Here is a 26,745-nt window from a genome sequence, read left to right on the forward strand (position 1 = left end):
CAGTTTGCAAGTTTTCATGATGACAGGCGTTGTTAAACTTGTTAGCTTCCTGTACTACATTTATCCTAATACAGTTAAAAAACTTTCCCATTCTAGAAGGCACTACATGATGATAATAGGAGAATGATTCTTGCACATCAAGAAACTATCCCCAAAAAGATGAAAGCATTAACCTATAGTTCGTGAAGCAGTTTGGGATCCTCCTGGATTTAACAAAATTATGCAAGTGCTTTTTATTTTATCTTTTCCTATTCTGGTGTAAAAGCTATGAATTGACAATGAAACCAATGACTGAAACAGACATGTCAGAGAGAAAAATCAAGCAAGTCATATAGTGTGTAGAACCATCCCCAAGATGTTTAAACATTTTGTTGTAGCAGATCACTTTATTATTTACTTGAGACAAAGAGGACCATGTATAGCCATAATATTATTATAACTAAAGAAGTCTGGGATCTGTTATACATGCTGCTGGCTGCTCTGCAGAGGGCTTGCGGTGTTGTTGCAAGGACAGGAAGGAAAATCATTAATCTCAGCAACATCGAGCCCAATTTAGAATAATGTAGTCTAGTGTATGGATTTTGCGGCCCAACTAATGTTGATTTCTTCTTTAGTATGGAAACCATCTGAGGGCTGTCCAAAGGCCTGTGTGGTCTGAAGGTCCAGGTGGACGTACCTTCCGCAACCCGAACACCGTCACAGACTGAAAGTAAATGAGCTTAAAAGGTTGTGGCTTGCCTCATGGTGGTTCCTCCAGGTCATGGCTGAGGTGCATGAGCTGGCCCCTTCCATGCTCACTGGTCCACGTAAGAATCTGCAGTCTGGTTAGCCTGAGCAAGCTTTTAACAGCTGGAGATCAAACAGCAACAAGCAGCAGGCAAATCATTACTACTGCTCCACAAAGTGCAAGCTTGGAAGGCGATAAAATGAAATATTGTAAGTTGAGGAATCAAAATCCTGACTACTGAAAAAAACTTGTTCTCACAACCACGGGAATATTGCTAATTAATAATGACTAAAAAAGGTCAGATTAGCAAGGAAGACCACATAAGAGGAAGTGTGGGCCAGGGCAGCCTGGCAGATTTTCTCTATACTCTCCGTGGCTGTGCTGTGTTCCAGATGTGAGAGGGTAACAGATGAACATGATCTCTCTGCATTGCTCTGGTGATGTTGAACTCCTCCCCACCTCCATCAAGGATTCAAATCACAGGGAATATTGTCCTGAAGTCTAACTTCTGCCTCTGTTCCCTGCCTTTCTATACAACAGCATGCAGAGGCAATGTCTGCTCTATATGTGATCATATATGTTTTGTTACATGACTCACGGTTTCAGAAACCTGCTGGTTGTCCAGAATCGGGAAAAGTATCAGCCCAGCAGGGTAAGCCCGTGCTTATTTCCTTTGTGCAGTTGGAATGAGTTAGACAAAGGCAAGTCTATTTTACTTCCCCTTGTTAGATGTTGCAGTCTGCTTTTGCTGTGAATTCCTCTGAGCCACATTGTCTTTCAGACAACAAATAGAATAGTTTTTAGCCTGCTGCTATTCACCTGCTACTTGACATGTCTTCAAATGACTACCAAAGCACTTACAAAGAAAGAGAGGAAAAAGCCTATAAAAATATTGGCAGAGTTTAGAAGCCAGCAGGTAACTGAGCATGTCCACAGCAACTGTGCAAAAAACACAGGGATTAAATACTTTGCTGGTGGCTAAAAAGGCTACATGAAAGAATTCGCTTTGATACCAGATTTTGAACCAGGATATAGACTATCAGTGGAGTGAAATATCCAGAATGAGTAGGTCCTCTGCTTCAATAATTTCTAAGAGCTGCACATGCAGCCTTGCCTGTGTCACCTAGCTTGGCACGTTGGCACTGAAGTGGGTCAGCTGTGCAGTGTGAACATGGCCATAGCCCCCCAAAAACTGATTGTTTGATAGGAACTGTGTAATTGTAAAAATAGAAATTGCCTAAAACCAAAAGCACAGCTAAGGAAAAAAATTCTTGCTCCTAGAAGAGCCAGATGCTGAAACTCATTTTGCATTGCATATCCCTTCTGCTGCCTGGCCTCCTATCTGATGTCAGGGCAGGAGACCAAGAGCACAAACAGATAGAGGGATTGGATCGAACCTGCAATGCTCCAAGTTTTATTTACTTGCCTCAGTACTATAATCATGCAAATAAATGGGAAGATTTAGTTCTGATTTTTATCATTTGCATTTAAGATACATAAGTTACTGAGTGCTTTCTTTCTTCCTTGTATTTAGAAATCCATTGTTAGCATGTGAAGCTAAGCCAATATGCAAGGTTTCTGTCCACCTCCGTCTGAATATAGGCAATCTTTGTGTGTATTGATAGCCACGGCATCTTTTATTGATACTTATGTAATACATATTCATTTCACGCCTTTCTCCTTTTCCTTTTGCTCTGTAAATTGCAGGCCCCATGTTGCAACATTAATTTTTCTACGTTCTTGTGAACTGCAGATTCATTGGATGTGGGCTGATTGATACTCCCCATTTTAGCTGTTTCTCAGCCTGTCCATCACATTGGGACTCTCACATTCATCAGCTTCAGGAAGGTCTTTCATTTAAAAGGACTGGACAGTTGAAGTGATTTAACTTAACTTAAATGTGGTAATGAATTGACAGAAAACAGCAATTAGAACAAAAGTGAGCAGGTAAAAGGTCATCTGAAGGTATCTGAAGACTATTGCTAAATGAACTCTGCAGTCTGAGAAAAGAAAGCTACTAAAAATACTGGAAACCAGTTCCACATTCTTCCATATTTAAATTTTGTCATATATTTTCAGCAGAATTTTTTGCAGATCTTTACCTCATCTACATTACAACAAATCTGGAGTAACGCTACTGAAGTTAGCAGATAGCAACATAAAATTCATGTGAAATCAGAAGACTCCAGTTAAGCCCACAATTGCAGTGCATAATGTCACAACACTATAGCATCACACACAGGAACAAGTGTGATATCCCAAGTTTTATCAACTAATTCAATCTTCTTTTTCACAATACAAACCACTTAATTTTGAAAGACTCTGTAGTTACTTTAGTAGTTACAAAACTCCTACCCCTTACATCCTCTTAGGTGCCAGATGCTCAATAGTAATAGCATATGCATGTTTTACACATTTTATATATGCACTGCATAATAAAATAGCAAGATTATTCTAAACCTCCTCACTTTGATTCTGAAGCATCACAGAGAAACTTTAAAACAGCTCCAGCCATTTTGTGCAAGTCCAGCTGAGCTTCATACCCACATACATTCATGCGGTCTGGCTGTTTCTCTCAATAGCACATCAAAGGGGTCCAGGCTGGCTGATTTCACTGTCACGTTTGCATTTAAAAGACTAAGTTAGGTGCTCACAATCACCTCTGATTTAGATCTGTAAATAGAAATGTAACTGAAAATCATCCTAGTTGCCCCTGACATGCTTTTAAGAGTAGCTGGATCTACAGTAGCAAAGGCAAAGATATGAGGCAGTGAGTAATTTCCATACCTTGTATTGAATTATGCAGTCTCAGCTGTATTAAGCTTTAACTGGCAGGGACCAAAACTTCTATTACATCGATAACGTTCAACTAATTGCTTTTCATTTTCTAGAGACTAAATAAGGCAGATGGACAAGCAAACAACAGGGAGCGTAAACAGCATCAGCCAAAGGTATTGCAAGTGGTAGAAGAAATAAAAGGGGAGTTGTTAAGGAGCTGCAGTAAATTATCTGAACAGGCAAGCCTTCCTCTGTTCATGCAAAGTTGCAACAGGATTTCAAACTAGGAGGTTTAACGTAATTTGGAGTTCTGGACTGAAAGAAAGTACTTTTCAAAAAAAGGAAAAGAAAAAAAGAAAGAAAATGATAGACAGAATGCTGTCCACCATAAGTGGGTTTTGCCCCAGAGAACTACTGAAAGCACCTGAAAACAATGATCTATGCTCAGTTTGTGCTTTTAACAGAAGTGGGAATGAAGAAGAAGAAGAAAAATAAGTCTCTGAAGTAAAATCCCATTGCTTTCAGTGTCTTGGAAAATCAAGTCCCAACATATATTTTGGATGTCAAGAAACAGATAACTCCCTAACTGAAGGAGGAACAAGCAGGTAGTTGAGCTGAAGATTATGCACAGATCAATTCATTATTCTCAGAGTTACTATTAAACAAAAAGCCATCTGCAATAAATAAACCTTTTATGGAGTTGCGTAAGATCTTTTAGAGTATGCTAAAATTTCTACACGAAATAATAGCATACTATAGAATACCAGACAGTAATGAAATCATCAGAAGCTTATGTGATAATGCTGGATGCATGACCATAAATGGTAACAATGTCAGACAATTATTTGCAGTGAGAGCTGAGGTCAAGGATCTACCACATCATTACTTTTATTGTCACTATTCCCTGATTAGATCATGATGAAGACAATTGCACAAGCAATTAGGCATTTCATCAGAAAAGTGATAAAACATGTTTGTATGGCCTTGGCTTTATAATGATGTTTTGCTGCACAGTTCAAGAAAAGGCCATCAGTTAAACACAGTTGGTTTGTTCATCATTAGGAAGATATCATATATATGGCTGTTTAAGTCTCAAAAGGAAAATAGATCAAAAAAGCATTGGAATTTGAGAAACATCAGTGTCATTTTACTGTGCGTTAAGTGATGAGAGAACACTGATGTCAATCAGCATACAATTTTCAAGAACTTAAAAAGGTTTTGGAGAAGTTACATGATCAACACTGTCATAAGTACATATACACAGTTATCTACAACCACAATTTTGAAGAAAATCTATTCACTGCCTCTGAATGAAAAAAACATGCCTCTGAAAAGACTTTGAAATCCACTAGAAGAAGTTTCTTGTGAATCGGTAATTCTAGAGATAAAGCCAGTTTCAGACATCAAATGGCAGGAATATGGCAAATGTCACTGGAACACGATTAGAAATGCTGCTAATGTTAGTCTCATGTCAGGTGGTAACATAATCCCAAAACAGAACAAGTGAGACACGTTACTTTAAACGTCAGAGGAATGAGTTTAATCATCACAACGCTATGTAGCCTCCACAGAGCAGCATCAAAGGAATAAATGGTGGAAATTGGGCACCCATCGTAAAACACAGGAGAGTAAAAATAAAAAGTGGTTACGTGTGTAATAAATAAGCTACCTCACTTTACTTCCCAATTGGGTAATCTGTTTCCTGGTGTTGTACACATTGGTAACCTTTACTTAGGCTCCAAAGAATCTCAGAGGTGGAATGACTGTGGAGACGTAACCATTCAGAGTAAGCGCTAAAAGCAATGATGGAAAGGAGTTTGCACAGCGGTTCACGCGATCACCTGGCAGAACAATGGCTGCTGGGCTCAAATCTAAAAGGGGACAAGGTCCAGCTACAATATTTCTTTCTGAAGGGCTGGTGCTCTAGTACGTAGTTGAGTAGTTTATGTACAAAGGAGCCTTAATAGTTACAGGAATTGTGTGCATTAACTACCTAATCGTATATCTGAGCTGAATTCTGTATCAGAGCAATCCCTTACAGTCATTAAAGTGATGCTGCTCTGAGATCTGACATGTGCTACACAGGCTGCCTTCTTTCTGTTGGAAATCATTACTAGCATGTGGAAAAGTAACTGCAGTGAGCTTCATCAAAAATTACGGTAAATTAATTAAACAGTCATTAACCATATTCTACATTGCTAGCGATACAGATTTTAATCAGTCACACAGACGAGGGAGGCAAGTTATTTTCTATTGCATTTCCAACTTCTCACGTCTGAAAAGTGGTGAGTCATATGGAGCTGCTGAACCCGGCACCTTTTATCATTCTTATGCCAACAGCTCATCTCCAGCACAGTTTCACCTAAAAAGTTCTAAAGAAATTGTGATTGGAAAGCAGCCAGAGTTCACCTCTTTGGATCACCAAAAACCTCCCAAACTTCTCTTATGCCACTGAAGTTAACAGCTGAAATTAACTAGAAAAAACACTTGCTTAATTTGCATTTTAAGACATTTTAAAGAAAATTACATGAGGGGCTGGGAGTTGCCTTTTTATTTTTCTGCTATTCACTGAAGCCCTTCAGAGCTCACAACAAAACATGGTGTCCCAATTATAAAGAGCCCCACTATTTGCATGGACAACTAAAAGGAGACAAAAACATGGGTGCATTTTTGTGGATGTGTTAAAAATACAACCAATTTGTGATGCTATTGGAAAAAAAAAAAAAAAAACCAACTTAGATCAGCATTTGCCAACTCTTGCTCAGGTTGACTCTTCCTGCCTTTTTCCAGGGAATACATAATGCAAACGTAAAGTACCTGAAGCAGTCCAACAACCATACTTAAGAAAGTCCACAAGATGATGCTGGCTGTAAGGGGCAGGTTTTGGAGGAGTAAGAGGCAAGTGAGATAACAGAAAAAAGATCTTGTTAGGCATTAGGAGAGTGAAAAGAGTAATCTACATCTTCCCATTTTCAGTTCTAATCTTCCAGTGTTTGTCACACTAACAAATTTCACCCTTGGGGGCAACCTCTGCCTCATTTTCTTTTTTTCCTTTACTCTAGTTACGTTAGTGCAAACATGGTCTGGAATGTTTTAAAAACAAAATTAGTAAAAATTAGCTAGGGGATTGGCTAGCATTTCCCTATCTTGCTTAAAGGCAGGTCTCACAACCACTGGCTATAGCTGGAGTTAGCACTGCTCCTATATACTACACAAATAAATGAGTACTTAATAGGCTGTGGTGTATTTACCCACACAGTGTTTATGTGAGCTAATCAAGTTCTGTTACTTCCATGATGGATGAGACAGAAAAGCTTATCTGGTTACTGAGGACCACACTGAAAGTATTTGAAAATACTTCCGTTACTGTAATTTGTATAAAATTTTGTAAATTTTGTAATACTGTAAGAGCAAGAGATTGCCCTCCACCCCTAGTCTCATACTGCAGTTTCCAGAGGATCATACCTCCTTCATGTCTAGGAGGCAGTAATCCTGGGGCTGTGGAGGCATGTCGAAATCTGTTGATTTGGGCTCTGACAGTCCCAGGTTCAACCTGCTCTACATACAAACATATGTGAACACTGATTCTTCTAGTTGGGTTTTGCACCTTACCTGACATACTATGAGGAGACCACATGGAAGCGCGTGAGTACATGAGTAGATCTGCTCGCACAGTGCAGGGTGTAATCTACTGCTTTGATAAGGTTCTAGCAGACCGTCTAAGGGAAGATGAAGGGGTCATTAAAGGATTCACAAACTTCTAGCACTGCATCCAGTTTCTACATATGTCTTTTCTGTAGTCCTATGAGAATTTGCAAATGCATTACAAAGATCAAATATACAGCGGGCTGTAATCTAGCTCTTAAAGACTGATTATACCACGCTCTGCTTTGGTATTTGAATCTTGGCACACCTACCTGGGCAACAAAGTTCCTGCCTCACAACACTAAGATTGCACGTTTTACATTAGGTAGTAGAAACAGAGACATACGGTTTGGGTAACAGCATAACTCACTCTACTGTGCTGTTGTAGGCATCACTGATATAGAGTATCCTGGAACCATTTGAAATATCCAGTAATACAATAGGTAACTACCCACCATCAGTTCCATACACAGTATGTATATGCTTTTGTATGTATGTAAGTATGTACATATACATACTTAGAGTATGTATCGCCTATTAACTACAGGCTAGGCAAGCTAATGAAATTCTTGAGTATATAAAGAGGAGATGCCTATTAGTAGGAAGCTGTTATTATCGCACTAGCAGTGGTGAAACTGCTAGAGAGAAACATCACCTTCAGTAGGGCCTATAGCAGAAAAAATTGTAATGGCAGTTGGGAAAGCATTCAGAAGGAGCTACAGAGCTTATCTGACTTTTGGAAAGTCTGTCAAACTGTGAGAAGTTTAAGAAGCTCAAGGCTAAAAGCACAGTAAAAGGCAATTTGATCCCAGTCTGTAAATTCTTCATGGCAATGAGATTTCAGGTAATAGAGGACTATAGCAAACAAAGACAGAAAAAGATCCAATTCCTGGAAGATCAATTTATATAAATCTTGACTGGCGATAAAGAGCAGGATTAACCTCAGCTTAGCTATCTAAAAATCAAGCATCTACTAGTTGTTTAGGCACCCTTACTCACACATTGAAAGAGGCATTTCCAGAGGCCTATTCATCCCACCTCTCTTAGGGTGGCTTGAATCACTTGGACTTCTCTTCATTGATTTTTTGACATTATGTTGGAAGATGAGCTTATACAGGTCACTAAGATTTAACCAGCTGAAGTTTGACAGTGGGATTCATCTCACCTAAGTGTACATCTCTTCAAAATCGGCAGTTCACCAGGCAAATGTCTTGAAATGCAGCAAAATACCTGTACTTGTGATTTTAAAACTGGCAAAGGGGCTAATGCAATATAAGCAAGAGTCACTGGGTGGGAAGCTAGGTCTGCACAGGAAGCCAAACTGAGGACCCTAAGGAGAACAGCTCTTTAAAATCTGATTTACCTGGGGAATGTGTGAGGCTGTGTTCCCAGAAGACTCACACCAACATCACTTTTGATAGAATTATAGAATCATTTAGGTTGGGAAAGGCCCTTAAGATCATCAAGTCCAAACGCAAACCCAGCACTGCCAAGTCCACCACTAAACCATGTCCCTGAGCACCACATCTACATAGCTTTTAAATACCTCCAGGGATGGTGACTCAACCACTTCCCCGAGCAGCCTGTTCCAATCTTTGACAACCCTTTCAGTGAAGAATTTTGTCCTAATATCCAATCTAAACCTCCTCTGGTGCAACTTGAGGCCATCTCCTCTTGTCCTGTTGTTTGTTACTTGGGAGATGAAACCAGCACCCACGTCACAACCACCTCCTTTCAGGTAGCTGTAGAGACCGATAAGGTCTCCCCTCAGCCTCCTCTTCTCCAGGCTAAACAACCCCAGTTCCCTCAGCCACTCCTCATAAGACTTGTTCTCCAGACCCTTTACCAGCTTTGTTGCCCTTCTCTGGACACGCTCCAGCAACTCAATGTCTTTCTTGTACTGAAAGGCCCAACACTGATCATGGTTATTTGAAGTGTGGCCTCACCAGTGCCGCATACAGGGGCATGACCACTTCCCTACTCCTGCTGGCCACACTATTCCTGACACAAGCCAGGATGCTGTTGGCTTTCTTGGCCACCTGGGCACACTGCTGGCTCATGTTCAACCAGCTGTTGACCAATACCCCTGGTTCTTCTCCACCAGGCAGCTTTCCAGCCACTCTTCCCCAAGCCTGTAGCGTTGCATGGGGTTGTTGTGACCCAAGCATCACATTTTCCTAGCCTCGCATTCTCTTTGGACTTACAGAGCAGTCAGAAAACACAGGCCAACAGCTGCACATCAAAAATCACACAATGCTTTTTCCAATTGTTTCATCCTCTATGATTAGGGAACACGGGACAAACATGTGGCCTTCTTCCTCCCCACCTCTTCCAATAAATGCCTGATTATGCAGCTGCTGCACAATAGCTGCTGATGCCAGTGGGAGTGCGTGGTGATTGCATAATCACACCAAAGAATGGAAATCTCTGGGCAAAGTCTCATCTTGTCACCACCTGCCAAATCGTCTCTCATGTTCTCTGGGCACAGAAAGCCGGGGTGGTAGCAGAGCTGAAGAGGTGGAGATTATTTTTGTGTGTAAATAATTGGCTTCCAATTTTTTATTTGGAAGTGCTGTAAGATTAGAGTGGACACAAGAATATTGACACAGCGCAGCAGGATTCTCTGGTGCAGTGCGTGCACGTGATAGCTGCTGTTGAATTACTCATTCTGAATTATTATGGTCTTTCTGCCTTTCATCTAATATTAAGGTGCACACCTGAAAACCACAGGCATCACTGGGCCATTGCAAGAAGCCTAAATGTCTGTCATGAAAAAATGAGCATACAATAGATCCACAATACAAAACATGCACACACATGCAAACAAATGAGTATATAATGAAGGATAACGTCGAACAAACAGAGAATAACCCACCAGCTGGCAGTCATAATTGTTCAAAACAAAAATTTCCATGCTTCATAAATTATCATTCAAACCAAGCCATACCAAGTGGAATACCTCAGCCCGATGACGCCAGTCAGGCGCTGTTTTTCTTTCTCTGTGACTCAAGAATTGCTACTCAGCAGGGGTCGTACACTGTCATTGATCCATGCACAAAGATCCTACTGCAGCCAAAGGACATTTTACACCCCAGCAGACCAATATCTAGATGCAGCTGTGAGACAATTTAAAAATAATAAACCAGTCACAGTTCCACCACTGGCGTCAAAGCATGTTTCTTTTTAAAGCCGGCAATACAGCTCAGATAACCATGAAAGAGAAAATGTTTTCTTGCCTCTTGAACTCAGCTAAAGTTGTCCAGGGTGCTTCGCATCTTCTCTTTCCACATGTCAACACACCTCAACTTTGCCTATGGCTTTTTACATGGGAAAGGCAGGGAGGAGCAAGGGAAGAGACATTTCTGCATAAAATTGTCTTTCTAACATCTCTTCCAGCATCTAGTGCTGTTTCCAGTGATGGTGTTGTGGGTGTTACCCTTCTGCTTCTAACTACAAATAAACAAAGTTAAAAATTACTTATTGCTTGGATGGTTACGTGCAAAGAAAGATACACCAGATCTACAACAGGAAGCCAGACAGTAACCAGGTTAAATTGCAACAGGTTTACTCCTATTTTTTTAATTGTTGATAATTTTGTTAATTTTAAAGAGCTGTTCGTTGCTCCTTTTTGAAGGATCTTCAGAAATTTATTTTAAAAGAAATAGGTTTAGACTTCATACTGCTAGAAAGGCCACACAAATTCAGCTGAGGAAAAAAAATCATACACAGAAAGAGCAGTTACAGGAAACACAATGACTGTTTCATCCTACATTGAAATCTAGCTCTCAACACAGTAATTACTACTCTTTTTATGTTTGAGCTCTGACTGAGAAGACTAGCCCTCTTAACACTGAAAAGTGAAAAGAGAAAATAAAGCTCTTTGGTAAAAGGAATAACTACTTCAAGAAATGAAATGTTTTCCATATGCCATTAATATGCATCTGATTTCCAGAAATGAAAGAATTTCCTGTATTGTGCAAAGGTAAATTTTAAAAAAGCTGATTTAACTGGGAGTACATATACAACTCTGGGCTAAACCACAGGTTTGGGGATCAAAATTCAAGTGCTGAAACAAATTCCTCCCTCCTAAAGAGACTATTCTGCAGCTGGAGCAAGTTCAGCCTCTGGCAAGGCTAAGGGAAGCAGCACACGCATCTTGTTTCAGCTCTCCTGGGGGAATCAGCAGTTTTTATAGAAGGCTTTTTTTATGCACAGGAGAGAAAACTGGAAACAGGAGAAAGAAAAGAGAGTAACTTAGTAAGTCAAATGAAATGCAGAGGCTAGGTGGGGACTGAGGAGCAGTTCCAGCGTCCAAAGGGCTCACTGCCTACCTTGCTGCTGGGCAGTTGTCGGATATGGGCACGGGAACCAGCCGCCTTCCTCTTCAGGGCCACTGTTCTGCCCCCTCTGCCCCTACAACACCCACCTTGCTACCAGGGGAATTAAGAGCCTGGAGTATTTCCTAGTGTTATTAAAAATTGTGGGTGATCCAGCTGGGATCTGGTTCAAGCAATATATTAATCTGATCTGCTTTGGAAACAAACTTTGCCATCTTCTTTCAAATGGAATCTAGAAGAAAATTCTTCTGCTTCTAACATGAATCCCCTGGCATCTCAGTAGCTTTTGGTTTTATTGACTTCCATGGGCCTTGAAAGAAGTCAGCACCTTGAAGCTCTTTAAATGGTACCAAAACACTCATATCTAATTTTTGGCTAACCCCTTTCCCCTCTTCCAGCATGTTTCAACAGTTCAGTTTCCGTGAATGTGTTTTGGTTTATCCTCTGTTGGACCTCAGGACGTGCTAGGCAGCAATTTTAATAGATTGAATTTTGCTGATGCCAAGGTGGCAAAGAGCACTAGGGCAGAAAGAGATAATAAAAGGAGCCGGATATTCACCTGATGTAGGTTGACCTACTTTTGTTTAGCTCAGTAGTTCATTCTTGAATTTTATGAAGAAACTAAGCTACAGTTATCTATAAAATGTGGGAGATTTTATACAGAAACTGTGGGCCAGGTAAATAAATGCTAGATACATATATACGTACATACATAAACACATGCATGTACGCTTATACCATTATATGTTTACCCACATAGTTCCTTACATATGGCCACATTTTAACTTACTAACTTTTCTGTACAGCTCAGTTAACAGAAAGGTACAAACCACACATCATCTTGTATAATAAAGCTCCATTTAACCTCAGCTGTAAGTTGCAAAGACCTGTTACAACACTTAGAACTGACCGCCCACATAAATAAAGATAGTCTACACTGAGTATACCTTGCATAAGCATCCTTCTAAATCATGTCCTTCTTTTTAAAATAAATTATTGGTCACTGTATGGCAGGGGAATTGCAAAAAAAAATTAGAAGTTACTAGACTTGACAGAAGAATACACTTATAACCGCACAGCTTTCTGAAACAGGCACTACTGTTATACCAAAGCTTTGGTGGTTTTGTTTTTAAAATATCACTAGTAGAACTTTTGGGTGCATTAGGAGATTGCATAAGCAGGGAATGGCTGTGTCCTAGCAAGCTACATCATGAATCACACGGCAAGTTTTACTGCTTGCTTTTTAAACCTGGCTTTCAATTTGTAGCGGATCTGTTAAATTCAAATTGTCAACCAGCATGAAAGGAGGCCTTTTTCTCGTATCATGCACCTGAATTTTACATAGAAGGGCACGCTTTTGTAAAGCCTCTTGTACTTTTCATTGTGCTTTCTTGGATCTTAGATATATGGGTTGACACTGCTGTATAAGAGCTGAGCAAATGTGAAGAGTACTGGAGTGTCTTAGGTATGTCAAAGCCCCTTCATGGGAACAGATTTTGAAAGCCGCCAACATCATCTTTTGGGAAATTGGGATGAGCTGAAATCAGACACATTAAGGTAATTCAGTCCTTACCACTGATGTAGAAATATTCAAAGGTTCATGGATTTTTTTAAAAGCTTTTGTAGCATTACGAAGGACCTCACTGCACAAAAAAATCCTGAGTATTGAGCCCTGCTCCAAGGACTGCCCATCTATTACCCCATCCACAGGAGCATGCAGCATTTCTTGGGGTGCTTCAGTCAAGAGCCTCAGGGATGCACTTTTTCTGACACTCAGCCAATGGAAGTTCATGAAAGAAGGGGAAAAAAAAATCTTTGGGGCTGCACATGCACATGCAGGGTAAGAAGCTGCTTTTCTTTTGAGAGGTAGCTGTATGTGAGGAAATACCTACAGGCCTTGGTTCTTCCATCAAAATCTTTTGGTATGTTACAGATCTTAAATATGTGAATCAAATCTGCTCATGAATAAACATAAAGGAAGAAGGTTTCTAACCGGAACATGGAGACTACAGATCAACTTCCACATAGTGGTACTGGATTGTAAATAGCACAGAGTTGGATGTATTTACATAGATGATTATGTATTTGCATGTGGCAGTATAAGACTGAACATGATGGTAACAAAAACCCATCCTAGTGTTACACATTTTTATAATTCAGTTTTCTGAGGCAGTGGGTCTACTCATTCCCTGTGTTAGGCATGGGACTTTGAGGCACCTGCACCTGAACTGATTACCCATCAGTTTCTTTTGGGGCCAGTAAGGATGAAGTGGAGTCCCCACAGCATCACATACCCGACTTGATGCCTATCCCAGGAGGAGGAGAGCTCTGCAGAGGTGCCTGTTGCTTTCTGTTGAAAATAAAGAAGCCTGAGGTGACTCTCTGGAAATGAAGACATCTAACCGTCTTGAGGTCTGAAGTTAGGTGACATGAAACTACTTATAGTATCTATGCCATTAAATTACACATAGCAATAATCTCCTTTCCAAAGCAACATGCCTGCTCCAGACCCTAAAGAAGCAGGGAAAAATATACTAACTTGCCTCTAGCAATAGTTCCTGTTGGCCTCTCCATGTCTAAATATCTCAAATCATCTTCCTCTATGACAGGAATGCAATTAAAGCTATTTGGTCACTCCAGTTAGCTGAAAATATGTGAAAATGAGCACAGTCTCAACTGGAACAAGGAATCTGAGTCCATTACACAATAGCCCTATTCAGTTTGGTATCGTGATTCGCTGAGGTCTTGGAAAAGATGAAGGCAGTTCAAATTGTATACATAATGAAGCCAGGGGGGTGGGGGGAGGGGTGTGTGTTGTGAACCATGCAAATTAATTTGCTTTCAGGTGTATCAGTTATTTAATGGTTGCCACACATTAGCCTACAGGAAAATTTGTCAACAATCAGCCAGACTAATTTCAGCCTCAAGTGACGCATTGGATTCGGGCACGCTGGTAGTGACTTGAGGGTTTCATAGATGTCTGGCAAATCAGTAAGCCCAGCTTACTTTCAGTTTTACTTGTATTTGGCCATCCACACTTTTAAGATGCTTTGGAAAGTCCAGGGCATTTTGAGTATTTTTTTGAAACAACCATACAAGGAGGAAGAAAACCTTTCAGGTCATTAAAAGTCAGACTGCAGCGCTTCAGTGAAGGAAGACACATGCAGCTTTTAAGTGATCATCTTTCAGTTTATGTCCTCAAACCTTCATCTGTTCCTCTATTAAACACTTATAAATCAGAACCTTGAATGCTTTATATTTCCTTTTAAAAAACTCCTCAGAAACTCTCCAAGAGATCTGGATGTTTTTACTTTCCAGAACTGTATTCAGGAGTATCAACCATTTCAGGGACTATCAAATGAAAAACATTGCTACTAATTGAAAAATACTTGACTTTCAGAAGCATAGGATTACTTCAGAAACCATTATTCACAGTAAGTAATATTTATTTATGTTAGCAACCCGTATTGGTTTCACATCACTGCTCTTTGTGAGAATTGTAAAATATGGCCTTTAGTAAAAAAAATAGAGAAAATTGTATCCTGTGTGGTTTCATTCCTCTCCCACCCAACCCAGCTGATGGGACAAAAGATGTATTTAATTTGTACAATTATAGATATTCCAGAAACCCTACAGGAAACCCGTTTTCTCTCTTAGCTTTGGTCTGTTAGCCAGGCAGCCATATTAATAACAGAAGTTAAGCCAGCTGCTGTTTTAACACCCGCAGTTCTGGTGGAGGAGGTGGGGAAGGCAAGTCCTCGCCTGCAGCAGCTCTCCAGGCTCACTCCAAGTGCCAAGCCTCCTCCCACATCCGTCTGTGAGACAGACCTGGGATCCGAGCAGATCCCAAGCTTCACTTACCAAAAAAGCAGCCAGAGCATCGGTAACGAGACCATATGCCGTGCCAAAACCAGCGCTGGTACAGGGCTGTTTTTGTCATTGCAGGGGAGAGCTGGGAGGCAGTTTCTAACTGGTTGCAATTTGTTTCCCAGCTCTCTGCCTACCAGCTCAGAGCACTGCTGCAGATACAAGTCCGAAACAATGGACCCATCAGTATCAAGCCCAAACACGTGCTATAGATAAAGTGTTCCTCCAAAAACCATCTTTGAACTCTCTATTAGCAACCAGAAGTCATTGAATCAGATTTAAAAGTAATTTAAAGATGCAAATAAAAACTCTCCACTGGTGTGAGTAATCTTCTTTCATGTGACTGCACACCACTGTGGGGCTCGGCTGTCATTAATATCAGATCTTAGCATTGGGTTCAGATTTAGCTAGAAATAAATAACAGTAGAGTGTAAATCCTTCAAGCTGCTGTATGTCCCTCTGGCAAGGAGAGTACCCCTGCTCCTCCCCTGACCCACCAACCTTTCCCTTGCAGGGCAGCAGCACAACCAAGGACCTGGCCAGCAGGTACCTGCCATCCACCAGCAGCTCCTTCTCCCATACAAGTCCCCAAGCCAGCCTACCCCCTGGGAATGCAAGATCTTCCCAAAGTTTCTAAAGCTCCTTTAAAGCCAGTGAGCAGCTCTCAGCAGCGATGAGAAGAGCAGTTTGGTTTATATCCCCCAGTCCTTATGGGAGTTAGACAAACTTTATCCAGGCTAAAAGAGGTGAGATTCTTAAGAAATGGAGCGAGCAATTTAAAAGGCAGATTTACCAACACTCGTTGAAATGGAAATTTCTTAAAAATTGCATTGCTTCATAATTTGTGCAATTGAACTTTTTCTGGTAACCTTTCTTCAAGCATTGTAAACAGTCATTGCTGCTCTAGAATATATGGCTGCAATGCTCCAATATCTAAGACAGCTGACAGCATTCACTTTTGTAACATATTAAGCCTTTAGGTGATAATTAGTTCCATAACACAGACAGGCTATTCTGCTCTGCGAGCACGATGGAAGCAAGCACATGCCTATTTCCCACCTGTATTTCCCAGGTGGAAGGGAGGAGACCAGTCTGACAGGTGACATGCAGCCCCATTTCCAGTGACTGTTCGGTAGGACCTATTCCACCTGCACTTTTGAGTTGGTCCCGTTCATGCTGTGTGTCTGACTTGTTCCTTGTCACGTACGCATTGTACTAATGCATTGCAGCATGAGCAAATACATTGCTGAAAGCACACTGCAAAGGAAACTCATGTAATCCAAATGGTTTCTTCCCATCTGCAAAGCAACAATATGAGCAGTCTCTCTCACGTAATCGTGGCATCGGTTATGGAAAACAGGCTTCCTGGTGCTTCGGTAGGACTACTATGAACTTAGTATAAGCTTTAACCTACCCCAGCAAAAGCTTTCTCTCCTGATAGCCCTGTTTATGTTGAAGTACACAGCACATCCCAGCACTGCTCAGGGCACGTTGCAAAAGACCTGTAAGTAGGCCTTATCTTTCCATAAGACACCAGCTAAATGCATGTTATTCCACTCATTGTTCCAACCGAACGATCTTTTGCCTCATGTTAAATAAGAATAGCAATTCACAAGCTATGATAGCAAAAGGGTAGGTTATATGTCCTCCAAAAGAGCAGCAGGGCAGAGAAGTCCTGCTGAGAATGTATTCTTTTGAACCGACAGGGAAAAGCTTCACCTCCTGAGCACCCTAGTGCTACACCCCAGATCCATGACTCATGCACGTAGTGGTTCACAGTCCTCCATCTATGCTTAACCTAGGGCATGTAATAACCTTTCTAGTTGCCGTTCACACCTGTACTGGGTAAGTTACAAGCCACCAGCGGGTACCTGCCCTCAAATATGAATGCCTCCAAAATGTCCCCACAGAATATAATCAAGATTTAACAAGCCCTTCTGCCCATGCCTCCCTGGGCTTACAGGCCTGTTATGAAGTCCCAGTGTTTCTTATCACCTGATGGATAGAAGCATCCCAGACATTTCTGACTACTTAGCAAAGGGCTTCTCTCAGTTGGCCCCATTTACGCGTCCCCCAACCACCAAGAGCGCACCTACCAGGGCAGAAGCTTCTGGTTTCATTCTTAACACATCCCAGGTATTCCCGTCGTCTTGTATCAGGTCTGCAGGTAAGGGATTGCTTAACTCTGATGAATCTGGCACGTGTTGCACATTTGTTCTGTTTAAGCCCTAACACCTTCCTGAGGTATTTGCTTTCAAACATATTTTGACATTTCTCTCCACCTTTGCAGAATTGTCAGCCATGGTAGAAGTAACACTTGAGCTGAAAATTCAGGGTCTGTTTTTCAAGTTGAAAATTTCCAGTGCCTGGGTTTTGTTTAAACTCTTAAGCACCAGATGTCTATCTTCCCTGAGCCAGCTATTATTTTAGAAACATTAGCGACAGCTACCAGTGGTGATGGTCATTTTACATAATGGCTGCAACAAAATTGACCTGCCACCATTTAGGGCAGACCTCATGCAGGTGCCATGATGCATTTCACAGCTAGACCAGGGGAGAATTTGTGCTGCGTCAAAAGCGATGTAACCCAGTAAAAGATCACTCAGCCTGGGATAAAAATAGGGGCCAAACCACCACTCCTTTATGGCAAGATGGCAACATCCAACGGCACTGCTTAATGCCGCAGTGTTCCTAGTCAATTCAATAAACTGAAACATTTGACCTCTTCAGGACCGAGCCAACCTGAGGCAAACTTCAGTTGTTGTTGAAGTTTCCCCTACATAGGAAAAGCCTGAATCATTCAGCTATTTTGATGTTCTCCCAAAGTAAAAAAGATGACGAGCCTGAGACTTTCCACTTTCTTTCACGCAAACAAGAGAGCCAAACTGAGGTTGCACCAGCAGCATCCGTTCTGGCATTTCATAACTTTTAAGAATTAGAGTTGGTAACCCGAGCAGCCTTTCGGCGTACATTTTGGATATAATGTTATATGCTACGTATAATATAGCCATAGGAGTGTGCAGATGCCAAGCTATGAAAATTATTTCCCTGCTCTTTGGCAGACTCCACAGGCTGAGTGATTAGATTATCTTCTATTTCCTTCTGGTTTGTAACGTATTTAGACACCTGAATGGCTTTTCATTTGGTGCTTGTCCTGCAATTCATTTCTCATATCCTTCCTTTCAATCTTGTGAGGCTTTTTTTAAAATCTAGTGCATTGTGCTTTGTCCTCCCTTGTCCTTCCACGTATGGGGAAGGAGGACATTCCTATTGCCTATAATAATCAGTGTATCTGCCAAGGGCTTCTTATTGCAGAAAGCTGTTTGTTAGCCTGGTATCCGAGCTACTCCTATGAACAAAGAAAGCAAAATCTTTTCTTCCACTCCCAGCATGACCAGATTTGAAGGCAACAGAACCTCAACAGGCGCAGATCAGTGCAGGTCTGCTTAGATCAGTGTAATACAATTTTATGCCAGAGCAAGATCTGGACGTTTGTGGAGACCATTTCCTTTGTTATCTGAAGTCTGACGGGGCTGTGGTCATTGATGGTGCTTTTATGTGAACAGTAACTTAGCAAGAGGCGCTGGAATAGTGAGTGTGGTAACTATTTACTTAATTTGTCAGAAAATTACAAAAGTTCCTGAAAAAAACTTGTCTCCGGAGGCTCTGAATCATTCCTTCATTATTAATGGATGCCATTTTTTCCAGCAGAACTAAGCCGCCATGCAAAGTCATCGCTGTGGAAAGGGAGGCAATCTTTTGGTTAGCTACTTCCTTGCCAGGCAACAACTGATGCAACTTGACTGGGTGCTGTTCACTGAGCAGTCAGGTAGGGCAGCGATGGCAATCTGGGGTGCCACACAATGACGGTAACCTTTGCTAGTGAGTAGGAGCAACCTGAGCCACCTCCAGAGCACATGTGTCAGCTCTAAATGCATTAAAATCCTGTAGCAGTGACCAGAAGTGACAAATACTGGGTTTCTGTTGCCAAGCACACAGTGTTGGGAGGCTGGGATATAATACTCTGGCTAACTGCACATGGAAATTAGTGTTCATCTTTCTTAGGAAAATGCAAGTATTTTCACTGATCCCACTATTGCAAAATGATCTGAAGCAGTACATCTCACCTTTACTGGTCCAGCCGTCAATCAGTCAATCACACACCCCAGTCCACTTCTTGCTAGAGGAAGAGGACCTTTTGGCCTAGCGTCTCTCCTGTCAGGGTTCAGTTTCAGGCAGAAGCTATTGATTCGGCACCAGGCTCAGCCAGGAGCTCGGGAAATGAAGGGTGAATACTTCATATTCGATGTCCGAGGCTTTCAGAGCTGAGTGTGGTCTATGTCTTGCTGGCTCTGCTGTTCTCATCCTCCCACTCATTCTCCCATAGCTTTACACACACATTAGGGGAACTGGCAGAGAATTGAAGCTACTCACACAAGTGATATTTTATCTTCTGTGCTGCATACAAATATTCATAACCTTTCCTGTGGTCTTTGGATCCAGGAACCCTCATTTTACACCACCTTGGTGACACTCTTGTTTTTACATTAATCTTGGAAGAAGGATCTGGCCAGGAGCAAGTTTGGGATTCTCAGGTACAGGAAAAGAGTAACTGGCTGATCAGTCTGACACATTTAAATCTGCATTCTGTCCTGGAGCACACAAATGCCTGCTCTACCTGCTCTATCTCTAAACATTTCTTTTAAAGTTAATAAATAACTAAAATAAATCACATCCTATCAAACAATTTAGTGATTAAAACTGCAGATTGTAGATCAGTAAAGCATTTCATCTGAGCTAAAGCACACAACACTACGGAAGAGTGAAAAGAAACAACTGAAGGTGCTGTGAAGGATGTAGGTGGCTCCAAGCCATGATATGTGCTCTTACTCTTCAGTTTCTCTCTCCCCAGGTATTTTTTAAATTAGTTATAAATAAGTCTCAGGAGACTCTCTTCTAGATACAAACAACTGTTTTAAACTTCGGCTGCCTGCAGACCTCACAAAAGACAGGTTTACATGTTTTGTTAGTATCCCTTTCTACCAACATCAAAAAAGGACACTGACAGAACAAAGAAGGCAAAGTAATTTTTTTGCATTTCTAACATGAATAAAGCTGTCTAGTCTATCTGAGTATTAGAAAGCAATTAACTGTCAAACCTCGACATAGGTTTCATTTAACTGAGTTTTGGGTGAAGACTTAAATCCTCAGAGTTAGGGGACAATTGCATATTTCTGCTCAGAGGTCCTCCCTGGCTAACAGTACTGTGAGAAATGCCTAAATCCGAACTAAGATAATACAGTTGAGCTACAGCTGAGGTGGCTGCCTACCTGATCTTGCACTTCTGAGCAGATTCACCGCTGCAATTTCAAAGAAGTTATGCCAACACAAAAGTTGAGACTCAAGCCTCAGATACTGAATAGATTTGGTGGGTAAAACACTAAATAACCTCAAACATGCTGATTCCCACAGATACTCTGCTGTCTGAATTAGATGTTTCTTTATTTTTTATACATTAATGGAATGCAATATGTATAATGTAGCATGTAGATTTGGGAATACCCAATATGCAAAGAACTCTGTCTGGTGGGAGAAGTTAATTAAGTATTGTTGCTACTAGGATACTAAATTGTGCTTCCAGCAGCTTGTATTTGGACCATTATGTTTGCCTGCTTGAGCAAAAAGATGCATTGCTTTAATTTATTATTATAAGTAACCTCAAAACTTTCCCTAGTTGGGCTTTCAGCTAATTTACCTACACGCTGCCATAGTTCATATATGGACAGATCACATAGCCGTTTACACACACACACTCTGCACAAGGTAAAGATGGGCAGATTTAAAGCATTTGTTATGTCCAGGAGGCAATGACAAATACTCACAATACTTCTGTGATGAAAGCACATGAATGTAATACTTACACATTTACATATGTGGAAATAGAAGTGCATTTTTTTCTCATCATATAAAAGGAATAGGGGTTAAAGTAAGCAGCCTATGCTTGGTCTGATGCATATGTTGGTAATGAGTGCAATAGGAGGTCACCATGCCATTTGATAAAGGCATTTACCATATGGTCACCGGCACACTCTACTCATGTAAACAGCTCCGATGAGATTATCCATGGAGATATCCATGGAGATAAGTAAATTTATGGTTGCAGACGGAAGCCCTCTGCACTTTGTACTTTCAGAGTAGTAGAAATGAAGAGGTTAGCAGTTCTTTGCATTTTCTCTTTCACTTTTTCAGGTGAGTATTTGATCTTTTCATCTCACAGGTAGTAGACAACACAACAATGTGGAATGGGTACAGTGGCATAAATACAGGAAGAAGGATTTGGGGTGAAATTTGATTTTTATAATGTAGCATACAGCCTTGCTGTCTCCAGCAGCCAAGGCTCCATGACCTGCAGGAAAGAATCCCGTCTCCCTCCCTGCTAAGTCCCCAGGATTCCCTCTTGATAATGCTCACCCAGGGGTTGGCCTGGCACACACCATCAGCACTTCAGGTATGCACCCAGACCCAGGAGCTAGGCATCACTCCGTGTTCCCCCAGGTTACAAGTAAGAATAAGCAGCTTGCACACCTACCGTGTGATTAATATTTTGCAGAACCAGGACCAGTTTAATATGAATAGGGAGAAACAAGGTTAGCCTCCACTCTGACTATATAGGAAAAAAGAGAAGGAGAATGCAACCATCCGTATCACACAAGCTCACACTGGGCCAAATAGCTCTAACAAGGGAAGGTAGAGACCTCCTAACAGCTCTTCTTTCTTTCTCACATTTTGCTTCCTCTTTCTTACCTCCCCAAATTAATTCCACAACTGAGAAAACTACAAGTTTTTCTTTACAGGAAATACTTTGATGCTGTGTGCTCAGGAAACATTACGGGAACATTTGTGGTTTATGTCTTCCAGAAAATTATATTGATGTGCCTCAAGATGGGAGAGGTAAGATCAGACTTCAAGGAGCAGCTTTCAAGAAAAACAACTAAATGACAAGAGCTGAAAAAAATGATGGATAAGCAGGAGAGAGAAAGACTGCGAGAGAGGTATTCAGCAAGTCACCTGAAGAGAAATACGATTCAGACAACTTCTGTAGGCAATGATACAGAAAAAGTCTCCAGAAGAAAGTAGTCTGTAAGCAATATTTTAATTCTAGACTGACAATAGTATCTCTGAAAGGAAGCATCATATTTGAGGAAATGTTCAATGGGAAGAAAATTAAGTTGCTCTGGCAAATCCACACAAAGGTGGAAAAAGATCACAAGACAAACCCTTGGTAGATAACTTTTCTTTGCCTCCCCATCCATCTATTGCCAGTTGAGCCTAATCTAAGTGTCAGAATACTGAATGTGAGTTTTTCCAAAGTTCTCTGGTGAATGTTTTGTCACAATAGGGTAGATGCTGGCAATCCCCATCACTGTTAGGCATATTGTCATATGCATTACAAGGTTAAGTGAAGCCCTTTCATCAAGTCAACTGCAGGGTAGCAATCATTTCAACCTTAATACACATTTTAAGATATTTGGCAATGATCTAAGACATCAAACATCTGATCACATCTTGGCTTCAGCTTCACGCACCCTCCTGATGAGAGGAGCTTTATTAAGCAACACAGACATCCCATTGCACCCCCATAATCTTTGAAGCTGAAAAAGAAAGATAAGAAAATAAAAACCCTATATATTTCAAAAGCAATAATACCATTGTCCCTCTGCTTTACAAGGCAATAATCCAATTCCCTCAGCCACTGACTAGCTTCAGAGTTTACCCCTCACAAATCTAAGAATTCATTTGTAAGCCAGAAGGGCAATGATGCTACCACAGAAGTATGTGGAGTACTTGGTCACTAGGTTGCAATAGCTTGATTTAATTTTCCACAGGACAGGTTTATTTTAAAATTATACAGTATCAATTACTTAAGCAAATCCTGTGCAATTCAGTTATTTAAGAGAGAACCTGGCCATGACAACCGAAGAGAAATCATCTAGAAATCATAACACAAAGCCATGATAATGCCAAATTAATCCTTCATGCCTAGTATTTTCTCCTGCAAATCTGAAATACTTTAAAATAACCATATATTTTACTGTATAAGCAACATGAAGAACACCTTGTCAATGATCGATCAAGTTTTCCTTTTGTACCTCTCTGATTTGAGTGAATTTCGGTCTTCTGTTGAACTCAAAAGCAATAGGCTACTGAGTGATTCAAGCTAATTCACAGCTACTAGAGTGCATGATGGTACATGACTAAAACCACGCAGGATTAAATAGTGCTGGGGGACCCAACAAATCTGGAGACCACAGGATTGCACAGTCTTCAAGGAAGGCCCAATCCGCGTAGGATACCAATATGCACATGCCCATTTTCTTTGCAAACCAACCAGTAAAAAATGCCACGTATCACTGAGTAAGGGCAGGCAACAGCTAATAAGAAAGAATTCAAATTACACCCTTCAGGCATTAGACTCCCCATCCTGTCCTGGGTAAGCTTAAGGCCTGGCCCATTCTCTGTTCACAGAAGCTCCTGCGTGAGCACCTCTGCGTGCAACTCAGCTGTTAGAGCCGTAACAGAGCTGCCACAGAGCTACTGGGGTGTTCTACAGTGTGAGGAATGTAGCACTTCAAATAAAACAGAGTATTTTTTAAACCTTGATTGATGCTAGACCTAAGAGATTCTAGTTTTCTGAAATTAATCTTTCATCAGAGCATTACAGAACATTCAAAGCACTTCAGCTGGGAACAAAAAGGACCTCCAGCAAAGACACACTATAAGTAGCTTGCAGATACTAGCAGGCAGTCTAGACTGCTCTCTCCTTGATGATGAGAGCTTCGGGAGGGAAAGGGCCAGTGCTCCTGGTGGTGGGAGAGCTAACCCTATGAGATGTAAGGTGGTGCTATTAGTGTCAGCTTGCAAGAAAAGCAAAGGAAACCAAGTAGCTGGAAGCAGTGCCATCCATACCTCTGCCAGCATCACATCTTCTCCACACTCTCACGTTGGCTCCAAGATCTACAACCCCTGCACACACCCAACAAAGTACGTATCTACAGTAATCAGTGTTACCTTGGCGCTTCGTAGTAGCTGTTTGCTCCTTTTACATTCTACCAGCACCTACTTTCATTGTGAGGTGATGACCGCCACAGAGAGCTTTGTAAAAAGCTTATGTTCATGAAGGAATTTGTATTAGATACTGGTTTGTGTGACTTACTGTATTTTGTAAGGGTTTTTTTCCCTTTGGGAATTTGTGCGTTATTAATGAGCAGTTTTATGCTTTACTTCTAGTACATGTATACCTTGTAACTGATGTGCATTTTGTTTGTTTGTTTTCTTCTATTCTCTATATGGAGCCAGTTAATAGAAGGTAGATACTCTCTGGCTGAAATTCTGATTTTGCCTACCCGTTAATTTATGGATAAATCCATGTCACAGCTGATGAACAAGTGTTCATCAACTGTGTTGTTATAATCATCTGATAGGCTTTCTAATTTAGCAGAATATAAGATCCTGAATAAGACTAATGCTTGTTGGGCCTTAAACTAAAGGGAAATAGTGCACCACACGTCTTTCCCTACCACCATCACTATCGGCCCTTCTCCTTTAGCCTTTGGGACATTGCAGGAGAGCACTGGCTAGACAGTCACCTGACCACCTCAGCCATCTGTGTAGCAGTGCTCTGATATCCCTCTGCATTTAACTGATCAAAATTATGGTGAGCCAGATACTCTGCAATGAATTCTTCAATTATTTCTGCAGAAAAAGACTGGTTCAAACACAATATCCCTCTACAGAAAAAGACCTGGACTAAAAGAAATATATTTTCCTCTATGTTCATCCTGATATAGTTGGAAAAACAAAGGAAATAAAATTAACATTTACATAATTGTATAATTCCCTTGTACACCCTGTTTAACAATGGCAGCTGTCTGACTCAGTGGCTATTAACAACTTCCATGCTCCAGAAACCTCCTTCCTTGTCCAACTCATTTTCTCTCTTCAGTTTTACTGGGAACTGAGTGTCCAACTTCTTAATAATTGCTGTGCATAATGTAGGACATAAAAAGTTAACTTATAAAGCTTGTGCAGGACTTGATGTTGTAATTAACCATCTTTCGTGCCTGGTTATCGATCTTACAAAAACAGTGAAAGCAATCTGGCCTCTTAATATATATACTTCAGCATATTGTAGCAGCTATTTTAGATAACTGGTTTTAATAGTTTTATTATGGCTGTAATTTGTATATGAGACCTGTCCACTTGAAGAAGCGATGAAGTAACATGTCAAAGTGATTTTTGCAGTCAGTTCTGTTTAGCCACCAGTGATGGTGTATGAAAAGTAAAGCAACAAAAACAAAACCTCACCCACTCGCCAGGAAGAAACATCTTTTCTCAGCCTTTAAAATTCTCTTGTATAAGACAGGCATTTCTTCTAGTCCTCTTTTTAAAGAAATAGTAAATCATTAAGAAGATAATATATACAGTACAATAGTCTATTTTAATAGTCTGCAGTCAAATTTTAGGCTAACTAAGCTAACTAGAAATTCTAGGGTTACAGTGATTTCTCACTCTATTAATACATTGACAATAATACTGTTTACATAACACTCGATGTTTGAAATCAATACGTGCCAGTGTCCAGTGATTTGCTAATCTAGTTTTTGATCTAATCCTGTCTTATTTTTTGCAGCATTCTCTAACTTCATATTATGAATCATGTTGTCTTTCTAAAGTGATTGCTAAGTAAACCAAAAAATGTGTTTTACACTGCTATTGCACTGCTCTTGTCTTTATATACGGTAGTTTTTATAAAGATGTCCTTAGGTTTTAATAAATGAGTGTAACGTAAACTAATCTCTGTAATAAAACTTGCTTTAATGTTTCAAAGACTGTCTGGAATAGCTGTAGAGATTTAAGTTTTCACTTTTTCCAGTAGCTTCAAACTTCATGGTTTCCTTTCCATCTGCAGGGAAATCCCCAGCTACCAGTACTCCATGGTTTATACGAGAGGTTTACACAAGGGGAAATGAAGAGAGCGTATTTAATGCAAGGAATGATGCTTGGATTTGGAGGGAAAAAAAAGGTCCCCCAAAACCCAAACCACACCACAAAAAAAAAAAAAAAAAAAAAAAAGCTAAGGCCATTATGTAAATAAATACATGGTCCAGTTAGTCTGCATCACATTTCCAGCAGTTGCTAATACCAGCTATTTAAGAGGGAAGTATGGGATACTGAACAGAGACTGCTAAGAAGAAAATATAATCTTTCCACTAGTCAAGGCTAGCTGAAAAGGCCAAATGTGCAACTGAGCAGAAAGAAAGCAACATTTTGATTTCCACACACAAAGTACTCTGTCCCACACGGATGTTATAGTAGGTCCATCTACCAGGC

At 40.7% G+C, this 26,745-nt stretch overlaps 1 protein-coding gene across 3 annotated transcripts in view; it reads left to right on the forward strand.

Annotated features, from left to right (window-relative positions):
• The window catches only part of SHISAL1 (shisa like 1), an 83,392-nt gene extending 57,151 nt beyond the window's left edge, over positions 1-26,241 (forward strand). For 2 of the 3 annotated variants that reach the window (XM_075112765.1, XM_075112759.1), the window contains exon 5: positions 615-1,870. In XM_075112765.1, the coding sequence (XP_074968866.1) occupies positions 615-630 (16 nt within the window). In that variant the 3' untranslated portion in view covers positions 631-1,870. Of the gene's footprint in view, positions 1-614; positions 1,871-22,272 lie in introns of those variants that run through there. The other variant, XM_075112775.1, reaches the window with a different exon arrangement.
• Positions 26,242-26,745: the final 504 nt, after the last annotated feature.

Source organism: Phalacrocorax aristotelis, chromosome 1 (genome assembly GCF_949628215.1).
Source record: "Phalacrocorax aristotelis chromosome 1, bGulAri2.1, whole genome shotgun sequence".
NCBI lineage: Eukaryota > Metazoa > Chordata > Aves > Suliformes > Phalacrocoracidae > Phalacrocorax > Phalacrocorax aristotelis.